Source organism: Callorhinus ursinus, unplaced genomic scaffold, assembly GCF_003265705.2.
Source record: "Callorhinus ursinus isolate GAN/ISIS: 27379988/994484 unplaced genomic scaffold, GSC_fseal_2.0 scaffold44, whole genome shotgun sequence".
Taxonomy (NCBI): Eukaryota; Metazoa; Chordata; class Mammalia; order Carnivora; family Otariidae; genus Callorhinus; species Callorhinus ursinus.
This window is the reverse complement of record NW_027397106.1, coordinates 1,843,342-1,861,909: the sequence shown is the minus strand read 5'-3', so window position 1 is coordinate 1,861,909 and position 18,568 is coordinate 1,843,342. Positions and strand designations below refer to the sequence as shown.

At 52.1% G+C, this 18,568-nt stretch overlaps 3 protein-coding genes across 8 annotated transcripts in view; 1 reads left to right on the top strand and 2 right to left on the bottom strand.

The window, feature by feature from the left end:
* Positions 1-1,196: 1,196 nt before the first annotated feature.
* TARBP2 (TARBP2 subunit of RISC loading complex) lies at positions 1,197-6,391 on the top strand. 3 transcript variants are annotated; one of them, XM_025883506.2, is made up of 10 exons: positions 1,199-1,438; positions 1,997-2,166; positions 2,982-3,084; positions 3,665-3,760; positions 4,332-4,404; positions 4,623-4,740; positions 5,047-5,174; positions 5,306-5,353; positions 5,592-5,793; positions 5,953-6,391. In XM_025883506.2, exons 1-10 carry the CDS (start codon positions 1,386-1,388, stop codon positions 6,108-6,110), a joined length of 1,149 nt encoding a protein of 382 aa, XP_025739291.1. In that variant the 5' UTR covers positions 1,199-1,385; the 3' UTR covers positions 6,111-6,391. The 3 variants fall into 3 exon arrangements, with proteins under 3 accessions (XP_073738033.1, XP_025739291.1, XP_025739292.1); XM_073881932.1 differs by lacking the exon at positions 2,982-3,084 and having other exon boundaries at positions 1,197-1,438; positions 3,682-3,760; XM_025883507.2 differs by lacking the exon at positions 5,306-5,353 and having other exon boundaries at positions 1,205-1,438.
* Positions 6,392-6,651: 260 nt separating this feature from the next.
* On the bottom strand, positions 6,652-10,869 carry NPFF (neuropeptide FF-amide peptide precursor). The gene is made up of 3 exons (XM_025883526.2): positions 7,548-10,869; positions 6,981-7,102; positions 6,652-6,874 (listed from the first exon to the last, which is right to left on the bottom strand). Exons 1-3 carry the CDS (start codon positions 7,650-7,652, stop codon positions 6,757-6,759), a joined length of 345 nt encoding a protein of 114 aa, XP_025739311.1. The 5' UTR covers positions 7,653-10,869; the 3' UTR covers positions 6,652-6,756.
* A 1,165-nt stretch (positions 10,870-12,034) lies between these two features.
* LOC112832313 (cyclic AMP-dependent transcription factor ATF-7) overlaps positions 12,035-18,568 on the bottom strand; it is an 86,360-nt gene continuing 79,826 nt past the window's right edge. For all 4 annotated transcript variants that reach the window (XM_025882937.2, XM_073881931.1, XM_025882938.2 and 1 more), the window contains one exon: positions 12,035-17,422. In XM_025882937.2, coding sequence (XP_025738722.1) covers positions 17,205-17,422 — 218 coding nt within the window. In that variant the 3' untranslated portion in view covers positions 12,035-17,204. The remainder of the gene's footprint in view (positions 17,423-18,568) is intronic.

Below are 18,568 nucleotides of genomic sequence, written 5' to 3'. Positions count from 1 at the left end.
TGTCACCACTCCAGTTTTACCCAATTGGAATCCACTCAAACTCAATGCCCTGTCCCCCTCCAGTGTTCCTCATTATCATTACAAGATTCCCCGGGACCTCCACTACCTGACCCAGTCTCAGGACACTCATTAGAACCAGGCATTTTCGTGATCTCTCTCCAAGGTCACAAGATTTTCCTACATCTTTTAACCCAGTAGTCGTGAGACTTTGGGGAGGAGGGACTGGAGCTCTGGGACCCAAATATGTGTTCTGCTCTGCACCCAGATTAGTGGATTCGTTTTAAGAGGCCAGAATCCTCTGTTGCTGTCTCTTCAGAGACCCAAGACCCACGGCAGAGGGAATGAGACCACGACCTGCGTTAGTCCTTCTAATCCTGTTGTCCCGCTATAGCCTGATTCTCAGGCTCCAGAGAGGGTCTCCTGGCCAGCTACAGAAAGGTTCAGAATTAGGGTCATCCTAAAAAAGGCTTTAGAAAAGAACTGAAACCAGACAGGCTGCGGGCCAGAATTAAGGGGAAGGGAGGTGAAGGGCAGCCTAGGAAGGAAGCAAGGTGCTGTGAGACGAAGGCCCAAGGGCCAGGAGTTTAAGCCAAGGGCTGAGGGGCAACTGCCTGAGACGGACTTGGCTTGCCCCAGCGCTTGAGGGGCAAAGAACAGTCTCCTCCCGCGTCCAGGTAAGGCCCACCCTCCCAGCCTGCAAAGAGCCAGGATCCGACAGCCGCCTCGCCCCTGGACCAATCACAACATTTCCTCAATAAAGAGGCGGAGCCAAAGGGGGGCTGGCTCTTTCCTTGTCCCTGCCCCTCTTGGTAAAGTAACCAATCGCTATCTGCCGACAGCAAGTAAGCGCAATCGGAAATAACCAATTATACTGCAAAGCTTTTCGTGCATGCCTGACCCTGCCCCTCCAGCTGCGACAAAGATGACGCGCGAGCTCCTGGGTTCTGTAGTTTTCTCGCGAGTCAAAGGACCAGGTGCTCGAATAAGCCCTTACCGCCCCGCCCCCAGCCGCTTCCACTCTGCTACTACGCATGCCCGCTCCGGGGAGCCGCGACGCAAAAAAAGGAGGCGGGACGCTATTAACCCCCCCCACCCCCCCAAACCGCCCTCAGTTCCGGAAGCGACAGTGGAGGAGGGCTCTGCTCCTCCCTGAAGGCGGTGCTGCATGCCAGAGCAAACCACGCGGAGGGTTGTGGGGCGGATAGCTCCCCTCCCGATGGAGACTCATGGAGTCGGGTGGGCGGGGGACTCCATGTCCCAGTATGCCCCGCGGCGGGCCCGACCGGCCGCGACTCGGGGCTTGGCCCCGGCCCTAGCTCGTCGGTGGTGTATTGGGGCGCGTAGAGGCTGTAGTCACGGTGGCGCCCGCGGGGACGGAGGTGGGAATGAGTGAAGAGGAGCAGGGCTCCGGCACTACCACGGGCTGCGGGCTGCCCAGGTGAGCCGCTTCGTACCGATCCCTGCCGGGCGAAAAGCGTGGCGCGGTGCTGAGGAGGTAGCGGCGCGGCCCCAGCATGCACCTGGCCTGAGGGTTGTTCCCGGCAAGCACTGGGGTAGGGGGCCGTGGTTCCCGGCATGCATCCCGGTAGTGGCCACTGCCTCCTGCTCTAAATAGTTTGGGGTTGGCCCGGTTCCCAGACTGCACTTGGGGCACTGGGCTTTATGCTCTCGACATTCAGTGCATTTGGTGGGTACCGGGTCCCTGACCTGTACTGTGCCAGGGGACATGCACTTCCTAACTGCACTGGGGTACAGGGTCCTCCTTCTTAACTGAGACAGGAACAAGTGCCCCCCGCTTGTTCTGGGGGCAGTGGACCCTGCTTTCCCAGCCTGAATCTGTACTCCACATTGAATCCAGCCAATGTTTGCTGTACTGTCCGGGGTCCCCTGGACCCTATGTCCCCCATAGTGTGCCTGGGTCTGATATGACAGTGCTTGGCCAGGTGGGTGCAGAATTGGAGGTGTGATAAGGGTCTATGCCCCCCGCCTCCCCCAGTATAGAGCAAATGCTGGCGGCCAACCCGGGCAAGACCCCGATCAGCCTTCTGCAGGAGTATGGGACCAGAATAGGGAAGACGCCCGTGTACGACCTTCTCAAAGCCGAGGGCCAAGCCCACCAGCCTAATTTCACCTTCCGGGTCACCGTTGGCGACACCAGCTGCACTGGTGAGGAAGGCTTGGGCAGCCTGGCTGGGGTGTGCATTCACAGGGCCCTATTGGCTTTGTTTCTTGGAGTCTCTTCCCAGTCCTTTTCTCCAAGGCCAGTGAGGGAAGGAGAGATTTCCGGGGAAAAGCCACTGACTGGTTTGGGAAAACGGGACTTTGAGGAGGTGGGTAGGACTTGGGAGAGTTAGAGGAGCAAGCAGGACTGCCACAGTGATCTGGCAGATTGTCATCATCCTGGAGGAGAAAGAAGAGATAAACCGAATTCTCAGTGAAGTAGTTGGGGGAGTCAGTGCCCGCTGCACTGGGCTCTGTTCCAGGTGCTTGATCAAATTCCTAGTTAACCTTAAACTACAGTCTAATCCAGTGACGTAGATGGTAGTATCCTCATGTTGAATATGAGGGAACTGAGGCTCAGAGGGATTCAGTGAGTGGTGTAAGGTCACGTGCCTAGGGGGAGTGGCAGAGCCAGGCCTTGACTCTAGAGCCTACCCTCTTTCTCCCTTTCCCAGCCATCTCTTATTTATTGAGAGAAAAGAAAGTGCTTCCCAGAGGAAAGTAAGGCAGAGAAAGAATCTCCACCCAAGATGTCTGAGCTCAGGGGCAGTTCTGCCTGGCATGGCTTGATTTGGGGAGCTCTGGGGAAGATAAAAGCCCCCCCTTCCAATAATTAGTGTAACGCTTCCAGTCTTGGGCAGGGGCAATTGGTGAGAGGGGCTTGGTTGACTCCCTCCAGCTATGAGGAGAGAAGCTGTGGGATGCTGGTTTTTCTTCTGTCCTCCCAGTGACCTCCAGTATTGCCCACGCCCCTCTCTCAGGTCAGGGCCCCAGCAAGAAGGCAGCCAAGCACAAGGCAGCTGAGGTGGCCCTCAAACACCTCAAAGGGGGGAGCATGCTGGAACCGGCCCTGGAGGACAGCAGGTGAGGGAGGAACAGCCGAGGCTTCCTAGAGGCCCTGCCAGGAACCCAGGCCCCTGTGCCACCTCCTCTGCCCAGGAGGCCTGGCCTGGTGACACTTAGCCACCTTGACCTGGCCCCTTCCTGAGAGTTTCCTCTGGACAGAGCAGGATGCTGCCAGGGCCCCTGCTGCTGTGAAGGATCCTTTGGGGGGGACTGTCAAGGGGCTGTGGCTGTGGTTTGGGCCCAGGCTAGGGAGGGAAAGGGGTGGAGGCTGAGGCTAGAGGGGTTGCACCCCGACATGCCTCCTCTCTCCTAGCAGGTTGTCCTTCCCTCTTCCACACTCACATTGGAATTTGTTGCCTCCATGTTTCTTGGGTAGGAAGAGACCCTTCTTCCCCTTTTCTCAGTCTTCTTGATCCAGTGTTTGGCAGCAAAGGCTCCGAGGAGGAAAAGCTGGTGGTTAAGCTTCCCTGAGTCTTTGGCTCCAGTGGGAAGGAGTTTTCTTAGGGAGCGGGCAGGTCAGGAGGACCTGGGTCCCTACCCTCTACTCCCCCCACCCCCAACATGGGTGTGAATCAAAGGCCCCCTTCCCCTCGGGAAGTTCTTTTTCTCCCCTAGACTCTTCGCTGCCTGAGGACATTCCAGTTTTTACTACTGCAGCGGCTGCCACTCCGGGTCCATCTGCTGTTCCAACCAGGTATCTTGTATTTCCTGCCTGCCTGAAGGAGGGAGGAGGGGGTCCTGGCTCCTGGCCCCCCAGCCCTTGGACCCAGGCTGGTCAGGCCAGGAGGAAGTCTGAGAGTAAACAGAGGATGGAATAGTTGGGGACCAGAATTTGAAGAATTTGCACCAATTGGTAAGCTCTTGGGACAGGAGGTAATTTATGATTCTTAAATAGCCACAGGGATGATGTTTGACCATGTTTAAGGGTCTTGCAGGCCCCGTTTTCTTCTGAGTTGGTCACATGATCGTCCTGTGTGTGCCTCCCATCAGGTGCTTCTAGGGACTGGATATACAGTTCCTCTCCCACTGTCCTGGCAAGGTGATGATCCGGTGTTTCCAGAAAATCTCAGTGGGTCTGGGCCCTAGAAGAGACCTCACTTGGGTGGGAAAGGGAGGAAGCAACCTGGATGTTTGGATAGACAGTTCCCTGCTTGGCAGGGACTAGGGAGATGGTAGTGGGGACATCAGAGCAGGGCTTAGGACTCATGGGCAGCCACAAAAGGGACAGCCCCATCAGCTTTGGCCCTGGACGCTTGTTCCTTCAGGAGCCCCCCCATGGAGGTGCAGCCCCCCGTCTCCCCTCAGCAGTCTGAGTGCAATCCTGTTGGCGCTCTGCAGGTGTGCCCCCATCCTCATTTCCTGTGCATGCCTGTCTTCCCTTGAACCTGGGGCTGTGAGGGACGGTTATGTGGGGCTCTTATCCTGTTCTGAGGGCTTTTCCCAGCCCCCTTCATTCCTCCTCTAACCTGGAATCTGAGGCTCCCAGGGTAGGAGGGAGAGGATGTGAGGAGTCGTTTCTCACTCTGCCTTGTGCACCCTTGTTTCTCCCTCCCAAGGAGCTGGTGGTGCAGAAAGGCTGGCGGTTGCCTGAGTACACGGTGACCCAAGAGTCTGGGCCAGCCCACCGCAAAGAGTTTACCATGACCTGCCGAGTGGAGCGTTTCATTGAGATTGGTAACTGGGCCAAGGGGAGTTCTTGCAGCTACTCCAGCCCTGGCCACAGGCAGCTCCTAGCCTCTCTCTGCTACGGCCCCACTCTCCGGGCTGAGACCCCCAGCTTGGCTCCTTCCTCCTAGCTCCTTCCTTGTGCTGGCCTCCCCCCACCCTCACTGGCTGACCAGGTTCTTAGCTGCATGGCAGGTCCTGAGTTCCTCTTTCCAACTGACATTCCATGGGGGACCCTCAACCCAAGTTTGAGCTGGGTGGAAAGCACTGGGCCTGTTGGGAATCATAATCCAGCAACCCTCTCCCCACACGCAGGCAGCGGCACTTCCAAAAAGCTGGCAAAGCGTAACGCAGCCGCCAAAATGCTGCTTCGGGTGCACACGGTGCCTCTGGATGCCCGGGATGGGAATGAGGCAGAGCCCGATGACGACCACTTCTCCATTGTGAGTGGCTTGTGTGGGCCAGGCCCTGTGGTCCATCCTCCATGCCAGGCAGGGCACTGGGGACTTGGGCCTGTCACTCGGGAGTGAGCCTCTCCAGATCCCAGGCCAGCTCCTGCCCATTTTCCTACCAGACCCAGAGTTCCTTGGGCCCCCTGTCAGCCTCAGCTTTGGCCTGCCGGGTGAGTGCTGTGGGGAGCTTGTCCGGGGCAGGGGCCGTGGGGCCTGCTGTTGCTGGAATGAGGAAGGCTGCCTGGACACCTGGTCCAGACTCTAGTGGTTAGAGGGGGCCAACTAGGGGAAGGCGAGCTGGACGAAGCATTCATTCTGTGGGCTTTTCTCTCCTTGGCCTTGAATGTCTGTTAAAGGCCTGGGTCTTGGCTCACGGCTGCATCTTTCTCATTGTCCCCATCTTGTCAGGGTGTGGGCTCCCGCCTGGATGGACTTCGGAACCGGGGCCCAGGCTGCACCTGGGATTCTCTGCGAAATTCAGTGGGAGAGAAGATCCTGTCCCTCCGCAGCTGCTCCTTGGGCGCCTTAGGTGCTCTGGGCCCTGCCTGCTGCAGTGTTCTTAGTGAGCTCTCTGAGGAACAGGCCTTCCATGTCAGCTACCTGGATATTGGTATGGCTAGTTGGGAGGCCAGGGGATGGTGGGGACTGAGCCAGAGCAAGTACAGATGGGCCTGAAGGGGGTTGGGGAGGGCACGATGATGATGTGGATGCGCCCGTCCTGGTGCTGCCTTCTTGCCCAACCCTGCCTCTGTCCTCTTTTGGTCTCCAGAGGAACTGAGCCTGAGCGGGCTCTGCCAGTGCCTGGTGGAGCTGTCCACACAGCCGGCGACCGTGTGTCATGGCTCTGCAACGACCAGGGAGGCAGCCCGTGGTGAGGCTGCTCGCCGTGCCCTGCAGTACCTCAAGATCATGGCGGGCAGCAAGTAAAGCCCCAGCTGGACTCACGGACACACGTCCTTGCTCCCTGCTCTTCTTCCCCCAGCCCGTGAGTCTGTTCAGCTCTGGTACCCCTGGAGGTGCCATCTCTACCTCTGACACAGACTGCCTGCCTGCAGGCTGAGGAGGACACTGGCCCAGGAGCCAGGGACCACGGGGCTTTGGCTGGCCCAAGATCTGTCCTCATGGCACTGGTGGTGATGAGTGGGAATGAAACCAGGGGGCTCTCCCTTAGAGCCCAGAATAAATGCGCTGCCTCTTGCATTCTGAAACCTTGCTCTTTCTGTTCCCTTGCCTAGTGCTGATGGCAGGGGGGGTTAGCACCAGGTCACCTCCCCTGTTGTGCCTCCCCACCTTGTTCCCCACATGGCCCCAAGCTTGCCTTATCTGGTGGCGGGAGGCTGGGTGCAGTGAGCTCCAGGAATCCCATCACCTGAGTCCCTGCAGAGCTTGGTTTGGCGGAGACGGAGGGGTTGTGGCTCTTGCCCTGGGGCTCTCTCCCGCCCTTTCAAGTCTCAGACAGACAGACGCGTGGATTCAGAAGCCAGACAGCTTTATTGGGGGCGGGGGGTGGCCAGGAGAGGCATGGCACTTTTAGTTGTGAGCCTCGCATGCAAACATATCAAGGGATGACGTGTCACTTCTTCCCAAAGCGTTGAGGGGCAGCCAGGCTCCAGAAGGGGGAGCTGAACCCCTCCCCAGCTCGGGGACTCAGCTCTTTGCTGCTCCAGGAGCCCCGGTAGGTTCTGCCAAACCTTGGGAGAGATCTATCTTCAACTGTAGGTCCTTTTGGCACCTCCCTTCTCAAGCCCCCACCCTCCCCTTTGGCTCCTGCCTTGCCCATGGCCCTCTTAGACTCACCTCTGGGGCTGAAACAGAAAGGCTGGGCTCCGGCTGGGTCTCTGCATGGCCTGGAGTAGGGAGCGCAAGAGTGACAGAGGAATCTGGGCCTCCTGCAGTGGATGGGGTCTGCTATCTTCCTCCTGTGGTTCAGGGGCAGTGGGGAGGGAAGATGGGCAAAGGCCTTGGACATTTAGTTCACAAGGGAAAAGGAGTGACTTTCAGAGGCCAGTTGTAGGAGGCTGAGGAGCCACTTCCTCGGATGTGAGGACCCACTGAAGATCCTGGCAGCCAGAGTATTTGAACTGAGAGCACAAGTCTCAAGCCGAGATAGAAAAATGGTGACGTGGGGGGGTGGGGGAGCGCCTGGTTGGCGCAGTCGGGTAAGCGGCTGACTCTTGATTTCGGCTCAGGTCATGATCTCAGGGTTGTGGGATCGAGCCCCACGTCGGGCTCTGCACCCGGCGTGGAGCCTGCTGGAGATTCTCTCCCTGCCCTCTGCCCCTCCTCCCACTGCTCTCTAAATAAAATCTTTTAAAAAATAAAAACAAAGAGAAATGGTGACACGGGGATGGGGTGGTAACTTACCGCGAAGACCTGGTCTCCTTCGCCTCCGTGCGCTGGTCCCCCGGCACAGCCCCAGTGTGTTCGCAGCAGCACCAGCAGCAGCACTGCGGCTCGCCTGGACTCCATGCTGCCGTCCGCCTTCCCGCAGCCATACGCGCCTCTTATCTCTGTTGTGGCCCAGTCCCCCCACCCCGCAGCAGCCTGAGGGGGAATCTGGAGCAGGCGATGGAAAGGCACCGCTCCATTAGGAGCCACCTGGGATCCCCTCCCATGGTACTCCTGGGACTTCCTGCTCCCAGCCTCCAGCCTCCAGCCCCTAAGCCTGGAGTTACAGACTTTATTAGATGCATAAATCCTGTCTCCAGAGCTCAAGAAGTATCTTTAATTGCAGACGCTTTGTCAGAGCCAGGCCCTGGGGGCCTTCAAGAACCCCCAATTCTTCAACAGGTTGGAGAGCTCCAATTGATCACCTCTCTTTCCTAACTTGGAGAATAAAAGCATAGAGGAAGTCCTGTCAAGGAGGTCTAGGCACTATGTCTTGGAACAGAGGGAAGGCAGGAAGAGCCACAGGGTTACAGCGAGCCGGGATGACCCAGCCTGGTCCCTCTCGTGACTGGCTGCAGTCAGGGTCATTCAGACCATTCACACCCTTGCTGATGTCTGCCTTGGGTTAAAAATGGAATCACTCCTCTGGGATTTGCCTGTGGATAGAAAAGTGGGATATAGAAGGAGACTAAAAGGTTTCAGAGCTCACAGAAAGTGGGGATCGCTTCCAATCTTTGTAGACAAACCCCATGTTCACGGGAGAGCCCTGCTCAGGATCTGCCTCACCCGGGCTTCTGGAGCCAGCCTCTGCGGCTGAAGCACTGCTGCCACCCTGTGGCCACAGCGCCGCACTGTCAAAGCCGGCCATTTCCTTTCTCTGCTCTTTGAAGGGTGACGGTAGATGGAGGTTCTTAACGCCCTGACTCTAAGGGGTCCCCAAAAGGCAGGGGCAGGATCCTGGGGTTGGTATCTGGTTTCATCCACCTCCTTCTAGTCACCCCAGCCTCTGCCTGGTTCTGACCAGTTAGGGCAGGCAACAAGAATCTTGCCTTTTTAGGAAAAAATCATTTTCCCTCAAGAGAGAAGGTTTTCCTTCTGATCCTAGAGTCCCTTCCTCAGCCATCACTGCCCCCCCCCCCGCCCCCAGTGTGGTTCTCTAGCCTATGCTGGAGAGGTGCCATGGCGTCAAGAGCCTGTGGATCAGTCTTGGGCAAGCAAGCTCTCTAAACTGCAGTTTCTTCACCTAAAACATGGCAACATTAAAAGGAACTACTTTCTAGGGTAAAGCATTATTTGAGATACTTTTTGTAATCCGCTCAGCACAGGATCTGGCACAGAGCAAGCGTCCTCAAAACATTAGCAGTGCTGATCCTTGCACACATGAGCCCCAGCGAACTTTCCATCTGCTGAGACAGTGATGGGGCAGATTTATCCGGGCACCAAGCTGTCTTCCATCTCCTGTGGCCTCCACCATGGGATTCAGTTTGCCCCATCAAGTCACGGAACACTGCACATCTTTCATGTGTGCAAGCCTTTCATGTATTTGAAGACAGATGTCCCTCTTCCACTCTAGTCTTCTCTTGTTAAGGGGATCACTGCTCCCTTTAAAGCAAGACATCTAGAAACCAATTTATAACTTTGGATAGGTAGGTTAGAGCGGGTTTCCATCTGGATGTTTTAGATACTAATCCGGCCTAAGCTAGGGTGAACCCTTCTGTATGCTTTGTCCCCCAGCTGGTCCCGAGCACAGAACCTGACGCTCCTCATCACTACATCTTGGAATTTCACTGCTGCTTAAAAGGGACGATCCAAGTCCATGGGCAGATGGGTTTTTCTGTGGGAGATGGATCCTGTACCACTTCTCTGTTCTCCCCTGACAGAAGTCCAGAGGAGCAGGGTTGTGAAGGGGTGTGGGCCTCTAGATTGCACAGAGTGGCTCTGGGCTCAGAGCTGTTTTCATCCCAGCTCCTGCACGCCACCATGTGCCTTGAGCAAATGTCTTAACTTAAACCTCAGCTCATCTTAAATGAGGCAACTATTCCTGTTTATCAAGAGGTTGCTAAGAACAGTAAATGACCTAATGAATACAAAGCATTTAGTGTTCCATCTAGCACAGAGCAGCTAATAAATGTTTGCCACCCTGACTCTCCTGGTATCTCTGATCATCAATTACAAGTGGACCTGAGCTGAGGCTCAATTCAGCAAGGGTCTGGTCTAGCTAACTTCCTATGTCCAGGAGGGAGGGGACCGCTCTCTCCTTTGGTAGGTATAGGCACACCTCGGAGATATTGCTGGTTCAGTTCCAGACTACCACAATAAAGCAAGTAACACAATAAGGAGAGTCAAATAAAATTTGTTTCCTAGCGCATATAAAAGTTATGTTTACATTATACTGTAACCTAGTAAGTGTGCAATAGCATTATATCTGAAAATAAACACACAATAATGTGCATACCTTAATTTAAAAATATTGCTTAGGGGTGCCTGGGTGGCTCAGTTAAGTGTCTGCCTTCGGCTCAGGTTGGGATCCCAGGGTTCTGGGACCGAGCCACACATCGGACTCCCTGCTCTGTGGGGAGCCTGCTTCTCCCTCTCCCTCTGCCACTCCCCCTGCTCTTGCTTGCTCTCTCAAATAAAATCGTAAAATAAAATTTTACTTAAAAAATGCTATCATCTGAGCTTTTAGCAAGTTGTTAAAAAAATTTTTTTAAAAGTAAGCTCTACACCCAACGTGGGGCTTGAACTCAGGACTCTGAGATCAAGAGTCCCATGTTCTACCGACTGAGCCAGCCAGGCACCCTGCAAGTCATAATCTTTTTGCTGGTGGAGGGTCTGGCCTTGATGTTGCTCACTGCTGAGCGATCAGATTGGTGGTTACTAAAGGGTGGGGTGGCTGTGGCAATTTCGTAAAATTGACAGTGAAGTTGGCTACATCGATTGGCTCTTCCTTTCACAAATGATTTCTTTGTAGTGTGTGATACTGTTTCACAGCTTTAAACCCATAGAATTTTCAAAATTGGAGTCAAACTTCTCAAACTCAGCCGCTGCTTTATCAACTAAGTTTCTGTAATACTTTTTTTTTTTTTTTAAGTTATCCCTACACCCAACGTGGGGCTGGAACTCACAACTGTGAGATCAAGAGTCGCATGCTCTTCTGACTGAGCCAGCCAGGTGCCCCTGTAATATTCTAAATCCTTTGTCATTTCTAGTCTTCACAGCATCTTCACTAGGAATAGATTCCATCTCAAGAAACCACTTTCTTTGCTCATCCATAAGAAGCAACTCATTTGTTCAAGTTTTATCATGAGATTGCAGCAATTCAGTTACATCTTCAGGCTCTACTTCTAAATCTAGTTCTCTTGCTATTTCCACAACTATAGTTACTTCCTCCACTGAAGTCTTGTACCTTCAATTTGTAAAAACAAAACACACACACACAAACGCGCTATCTGCAAAGCATAATAAGGTGACGTTACAATAAAACAAGATAGGCCTGCAGTGGGAATGGGTTAATTATTCTAGAACTTGGGAAACTACCCTTCCTTCAGTCTCCTCTCTTCCAAAACATCTCAATCTTGGTTTGGTATTTGGCTTTGGTATTTGGCTTTCAGCAAATACCAAAGAAATACTTTCTTACCCTTCTCTGGAACCCCATGTGCTCCTGACCACAACACAGTGAAGATCACCACTCCCTTTCCCACTGTCCTACGGAGACTCAGTTTCCCTACTTGTGTCAATTATTGCAAACACCAACCGCAAACAGCTTCCGTATCACTCCTCTCCTACTGGGAAAAATTCAGAGGTACCTGCTACCTCTTGGTCAGGTGGTCAAGTTCTTCAGCCTGGCTCACTCTTCTCACCTGTGCTAATTATCTAGGGATACAGATTGCCCTACCCCTCGCCATAGTTCCTGACCATTACCTGTTTTTCTTGTGACTCCTACCTGCTTCTAAACAAGCTCTTCCCCACATCCATAGAACTGACAGAATCATAGAAAGCTTCACTTTCTCTCTGTTGTCTATGTGTGCACTCCCCCAGTCATGCCAGAAACTTCCTGAGAGTAGGGCTTGTTTTTGTTCTTATTGTTGGGAAAAAGGAGGGGACAGAACACTGAAAGAGAAGAGGCCGCTTGCCTTCAGACACCCTACCATCCCCTATCCACATAAAGCGCACGAGTTCTGCAATGAGGCTCCCAGGATGCCGAGGGCCCTTGTCCCCGGGGCAGTGCACAAATATGAGCCCTGGTCTCTGTGCCTTCTTTCGTGTTCTGTAATTTATATAAACCACCTACCTTCTTTAGGCTGTGTCTTCCCTGCATAAAAAGGAGGGATAAGAATCCCTGCTCCTTCTGTCCTCAGAAATGGGAGAGCGAGGAAGAGCACAGACACGAAAGCCCAACGAGTTCCCAGAAAGAGCAGCCAATGGGACTTGTAGATGAGAGTACTGAAGCATTAGACATAACAGTGGTTCTCTTGATAGTTTAATGTTATATTTGCAGCATAAATAAGGCACAATATATGTCAGGGCGAGGGGGAGCGGGAGAAGGCATGGCTGGGGGGATAACTGCTGGGTGGTAAGGGGGACGGGAGAGGGGAGGAGAAGGGAGGAGAATGAAGCCTCTGCCTCAGCCCGTCCCAGGAGATTGTGAGAGCCTGCTCACAGGGATCATGCTGAGTTGGGTGGCAGGGAAAGGGACAAGACAGTTTTGTAACAAAACAGCCTGTAGCACTACATCCTCCCACATGTCAAAGTCCACCACTGGGGACTGGGGGAGACCCAGACCCAGCGTCGAGTTTCTTGATGAGATGGAGAGGTGTTGCTACATGTCAAAGATATACAGATGAACAGAGATATAACCATAGATACACACTGCTTTCTTTTAACAGATACTATGTAAGGAGGCAGCAGCCTCAACTGTTGGGGCTGGAGGCTCATCTCCCTACCGGAAAGGGGTGTGTAGATGCGTGTGTGTGTGTGTGTGTGTGTGTGTGTGTGTATGTGTGTACAGGACAGCTAGAGCTCCAGCCGGTCCTTCCTGTAACAAAGAATGTGGAGTGACCAGTCTGCAAGGGAATATGCGACAATTCCTATCCAGACCAAGGCAGGACAGGTTTTAGGAGGAAGTAGAAGGAAGACAAACCTAGATTTTGAGATGAATGACGTGGTTGTTGTTTTAATGGGGGTGGAGAGAGGGACTGGAGGAAATGGTAAAATGTGTTAGTGCTCAGGCAGAGGATGGTACTTAAAATATCCCCGACACCCTACAAGGATGTCCCAGCTTGCCCCTAAGGAAATGGTTCTCACACTTTAGTGTGCATTAGAATCACATGGAGTGCTTGTTAGAGCCCAGCCCGAGTTTCTGATTCAATAGGTCTGTGGTGGGGCCCAAATGTGATGTCTAACAAGCTCCCAGATGCTGGTGCTGCTGGTGCTATACTGGTCCTGGACCACATTCTGAGACCCACCACCCTAAGGGAAAGCCAATGAAACTAGTGCTCCTAGTCATTTCTTACAGCTGAAACAGCACTCACCAGTAGCTATGGTGGTGAGATAGCTCTGTGCTACCAGCTCCCCATTAAAAAAATAAAATAAACCCTAGCAGCTAAATACAAACCTGCACCTACAGAGGACATAGCCGCCTTAACCTGCCCTACTCTCCCCAGCGTTTTCTCAATCTGGGGTAGCATTTTACCCCAAAGAGTGACGAAAGACCTGGTAACAGAAGGTGGGAATGGTGGCCAGCAGCTGATGCTAATTCCTGCCGGGCCACCACTCAGGGGTGGGTGGGTATTTATGTCTGTGTACATGCATGTGTGCAAACACAAACAGAGAGAAATCAGTTCTATACTATGAGAGGGATGGTTAGGGTTGTGGGAGGCTGAAGTAGGCAGGGGGATCCTCTACTCTGCCTTAGGATCCTCGCCTGTTCTGTTCCTCCCTCCGCCCCTTCAAACAAAAGTCTAAAGAAAGCAGAAAGAGCATATCAACAAAGGCATATGTGATATAACTAGGAGGACTGGATTCTAAACGGACTGGTTATGAAATTAAAGAAAAAAAAAAGAATACATTTCCTTCCTGTGTATACAATGTACAATATTAATGAAAAATAATGATTTGGGGATGGGAAGTCATGAAAGAAAGGGGGAGCTTTCGGGGGGAAGGGCGGTCTCAGGGCTAGCACCTTTAAAGGAGCTCTCAGTGTGGAGCACGGGAGCCTCAGAAACCACAGGAGGAATATTTTGGTGTCTGCTCGGTGGTTCAGGCTATAGACAGGGCATGGTTATAGTTAAGTACCCCGTCAACCAGGATGGGTGGTGCCGGAGGGCAGTGAATCAGGATAGGAGCCAAGAACAACAGAACAGGCACAGGGAAGGCGGCAAGGTGAAAGAAATTCAGTGAGGCCATCTCCTTGTTTACCACTACCAAGAGTATATGGTCTAGTGCTTAGGGCCAAGGAGAGGAGTGGAGGCTGAAGGAAGCCAGATTTGGGGCATACAACCAACAGGGAAAGAGTAAGGGAGGGCCTATTTTTCTAGCTTTCTTTAGCAGTGAGGGAAGCTTTCTCAGACTTTTCAACTCCGAGCAAGCTTTCTTTGAAAGGACTAGGGCAAAGTCTGCAAGACGCAAGACCTGGTCTGGTACCTTTCTCTATGGCCTTGGTTATCTACCGGCTGTGTCTCTCAGATGAGGCAGGAGGCCGGAGTCTTGTGTTCATGCAGAAGAGTCCCAAGGCAGCCATACTCCCAGATCCTTTCAGAAAGTATCTTCCCTTAGGCCCCTAGAAAGGCCATGGTCAGTAAGAAGGGCTAAGTGACACCCTCCACGATGTTTGGTTCTGGTCCAGATAAGTTTGGAAAGCAGAGGGCAGGGGGAGTGGCCACAGGGCTGGCAGGAGTAACAAGGTAAGTGACATTCCCCATAACTATGACAGTCTCAGGATAAGCAACTGCTCTGCCTTCTTAGTGAGGCCACGGACCAACTAAAGAGCGATCTACGAGGTTCTGTCCTGCCCCTTCCTACTGCTTTACTACCTAGGTTCTGGCAGTGCCCCTCATTTAGGTCCCCAATAACTTCCTACCGATGAAAACGAAGTAAGGACTCAAGAGAATGAGACATGGGGACTGAGAAACTAAGTAAGACCCTCTAAATAAATCAGCTATCCTACCCAGGGACAGACAGACAGGACTCAAACTTCCTCCAAGGCCAAGCAGTAAGGCAGGGCTTGTGTGCAGTGACAAAATGATTCTTAACTTGAAAAACACTTGACTAAAGGGGGAAGAAAAATAGTCAAGGGTCTTATGAAGGCTCCTTAGGAGCCATAAACTCAGTCAAGCTTTAGGGCAAGGCTGCTGGTGAGAAATAAAGACAGTAAAAAATGAAACACAACTAAAGCAGAAGTCCCAGGGCACAGCCATCTAAAGGAAAAGTCCTGAGTACAAGTTATGGCTGTGAACTGTTAAAGGCAAATGAAGTCCCTGGAGGTGGTAAGTGGCATCCTGACCATCTGCCATGCCATTTGCTAGACTGAGTCACCTCAGGGGCTGTTCCTGTTGGGTCCCGGGTGGTAGAGGATGAGAAAATCATGTTTTCTCTCCTTTCTCTTCACCAGGTGTGTCTTGCTCAGCACCAGCTCTGAAAAGCAGGAGGGGAAATTAAAACAGACGCAATAGAACATGTCCTCTGCCTGGCTCACCAGTGTATCATCTGAGAAGATGGGAATCTTGCAGCTTAGAATGTTCCCTCATTCCCCCTATGACAGCCAATTCTGGGAGACAAAGTAAGAAAGGAAGCTGGCAGTTATTCTGTATGTAAATTTAAGATGGAGGTAGGAGAGAGGGAGAAAAGGACATTCTTGGCTTGGGCAGATGGCAGAAGGTGGCTCTGGGACAACTGGAAGGGATTCATACTGACAGGCTATTAAAGCTGACCTACCTATCCACAGGCCTCTGGCTTTGGATTGCTTCCTATGGCCCTGGTAGAAATTGCATAGTTCAGAGCCAAAGGAAGATGAGAAGTCTTAATGAGGAAGAAAGAGGGACAAGAGGGATGAATTTCTCCCCCTGTAACCTAACTCCTCACAGTAAGAATGGCTGAGAGCAATAGTCACCAATTTCCCAGGCAGGCCAGACCTTCACCAAGCAGGGGTCTCCTGCTGAGATCAGTACTGCGCCTCCTCTCTCCTGCCTCTTCCCATCCTTCCTTATCCTCAAGAAAACCCACTCAGGACCCTGGCTCTGATGCCTCAGGGTCCTGGGGCCAGGCCTCTGGGGACACACTGCATCTAGGGGGGCAGAAAGCAGAGGAGAGCTGAAGAAATACTACAGGAGCAGAAAGACCTAGCGGCTAGCCTAGGAGCCTGGTGAACGAGAGAAGGGAGATCTAGGGTGAGGGACACTTGTGAACAGAAGACCCTAGCCCGGAAAAGAAGACAGCTGGGTGAGGCTGGGAGATGGGAGAAGAGCAAGGGAGTGCAAGAGTGCCCTACGCAACAGCTCCAGAGGGCTGCACCTGGACAGAGACAGAGGCAGTGACCCGGGCAGGGAAACAAAGAGGGAGAGGCAGGTGAGGACAGACGACCAAAAGGAGTTATGTATGCTTTGGCCAGTAAACTCTTTTAAGACATAAAGAATCAATCCAGGAACCTGACAGAACGAGCGTCAAACTCTCCTGTTCCTGCCTGCCCTAATGATCACTGCAGGAGGGTGGACTGCGGAGGAGGCGGATCAGCCAGTCACACCCAGGGCACTTTCCCTTTTCACCAACAAGCAAGAGCTAATAAGGCCACGAGATGATCTTGCCAAGGCTTAGTGGTAGGTGGAAAGGGCCCCACCAGTAGACTGAGAAAACTCAAGACACAAAACGAGAGACCCAAATAGCTCTGGAAATAGCTGACAAAGGACTAGAATTCTTGGGGTTTTGTTTCTTTCTTTTTGCTTTGTTTTTTTGTTTTGTTTTTTTTGTTTGTTTGTTTTGGGGTTTTTTTGGTGGCAGGTAGGGAGAAGGACTAAAGTTTATGGAAGAGCTGGAAAATACTGCTAATTCATACATCAAGGGTAATTTTACATTCGCCGTAAGTGAATGTTTCAACTAGACTTCAGGAAGGCGGTAAAGGGATAAAATAAGCCATTAATGGGAGACAAAGTCCTGAGCCCACTGGGTGGCTGGGGCGGGCCAGCGGTGACCTGCCATCAATACTAGCCTCCCCTACCTAGCAGGAAGTGGCGTGCTGCTAAGGAACAGGAAGGTAACAGCCATGGCTTAGTGGGAAGAGAGGGAACTGAGAAACCCAAAACCTAGCAGTGCAAGGGTTAGTGTTAAAAGAGACAGGTACACATGCACGGGCAGGGGTGATTGTTCGGACCATCTGGAAAGGCCTTTGGCTGTGGGTACATCAGAAACTGCCCCGTAGGGGATGATCTATGTGGCTCTGGGGCTGGGAGGCTCCTAGTACAGGTGTCAATGTACATGACCATGTGGCTGAAAAGCCCCACATCTGTCCATTACTCACAACACACAATTCCCCCCTCCCCCCATATTGCCATGTCCAAGGCAGATGGGAGGCGGTAAGATGACATCTCTCTTGGCTCTCGGGCGGGCGAGCTCTGACTGGGGACCTCTCCACCAGGGGAGGCATCATCTGCCCGCAGACTGGGACTGTGGGGTCATGATCACATGCGACTGTATCGGCATGCTCAGTTCTGTCCTTTGGCTGGCCATCTGAGTGAGGACCGAGGTAGCTACAGCTTCAGCCGCCGAGCGAACACTGAGGCCATTGCTAGGGGCTGTTGCTGAGCTGTGCTGAATCACAGGGGCTGGAGAACCCGTCGGCTCTGAGCTTTCCTTGGGGCTTTCTGCCAGGAGGGAAGACAAAGAGCAGAGAGCAAGTGATTAGAAAAGAGAATGGGGAAACAAGCAAGATCACCTTGTGCCATTAATTCTAAAGGAGCCCAAAAGGAAAAGGAAGGCCCCATCATTTTGGGGGGGAAACTTCCCAGAATCTTAGCTTCTAAGCCACGAAGGGGCTAGGAAATGGGAAGTTGTGAGAAGGGACGCAAGAATTAGGCCCAAATTAATTTATCTATCTCAGTAAAGTAACCCCTCAGCATGTTAATTACACCGTCTGGTTTCTGCGTCTTTGTGTAGTTCATTACCCCTACTGGAACACTCTTCCTTTCAGTCATGTCTTAAAAGGTGATTTAAAATAGATTTTTTTTTAAAGCTATCCTCTCTGATTAATTCCCACAAGAATTTAACCATTCCATTATTTTTTATGTTCCTTTAGCATGCACTTGCACCCCAGGTAAGCCTGATAGATATCAAGCTCACTCAGATGAGGTTATGAATGACCAGTCCTTGGCCAAGGTTCAGTTAATACAACAAACTACAAAGAGGCTTGTTGGATCCTCCTGACTATCAACTGGCTAGGCATTAATGATTGAAAACATTTTTTATGGGCTACGCCACTTCACCTAAAGTGATGATAACACTTTACTGATAAACACAAATATCTGAGCTGCATACAAAGGTAACTCCGTGTGGCTCTGCAGTCAAGTTTTATGAAACATCACACAGCCTCCACGGCTGCTTAAACAGAGATGTGTGGAATAAATAAGGGCCAACACAACCAATGGTTGTATTTTTCATTCTCTCCTGATTAATGTCTGAGTCTCCTTTCAGGATTCAAATATAACCTCTTCTGTGAAACCTTCTTTGTTACGCTCATGAAATTAACTATCTCATCGCTGGTGCTTTCAGAGCACACATTCATCTATTCATCATTTTACTGAGCATCTTCCATGTGCCAGCACTGCGGTATATAATGAATAAAACAGGAGCCCTGTCCTCAGGAAACGCCCACTCCAGGGGCTCTTTGACTGGGATATCTGTGCATACCTTATTCACAGGCTGACATGTTTATCTCCTCATAACTCTGAGTCTCTCAGAGGTACAGTGTGTCATTGGCCTGAGTCAAATACCTACCACAGTGTCTACACCAC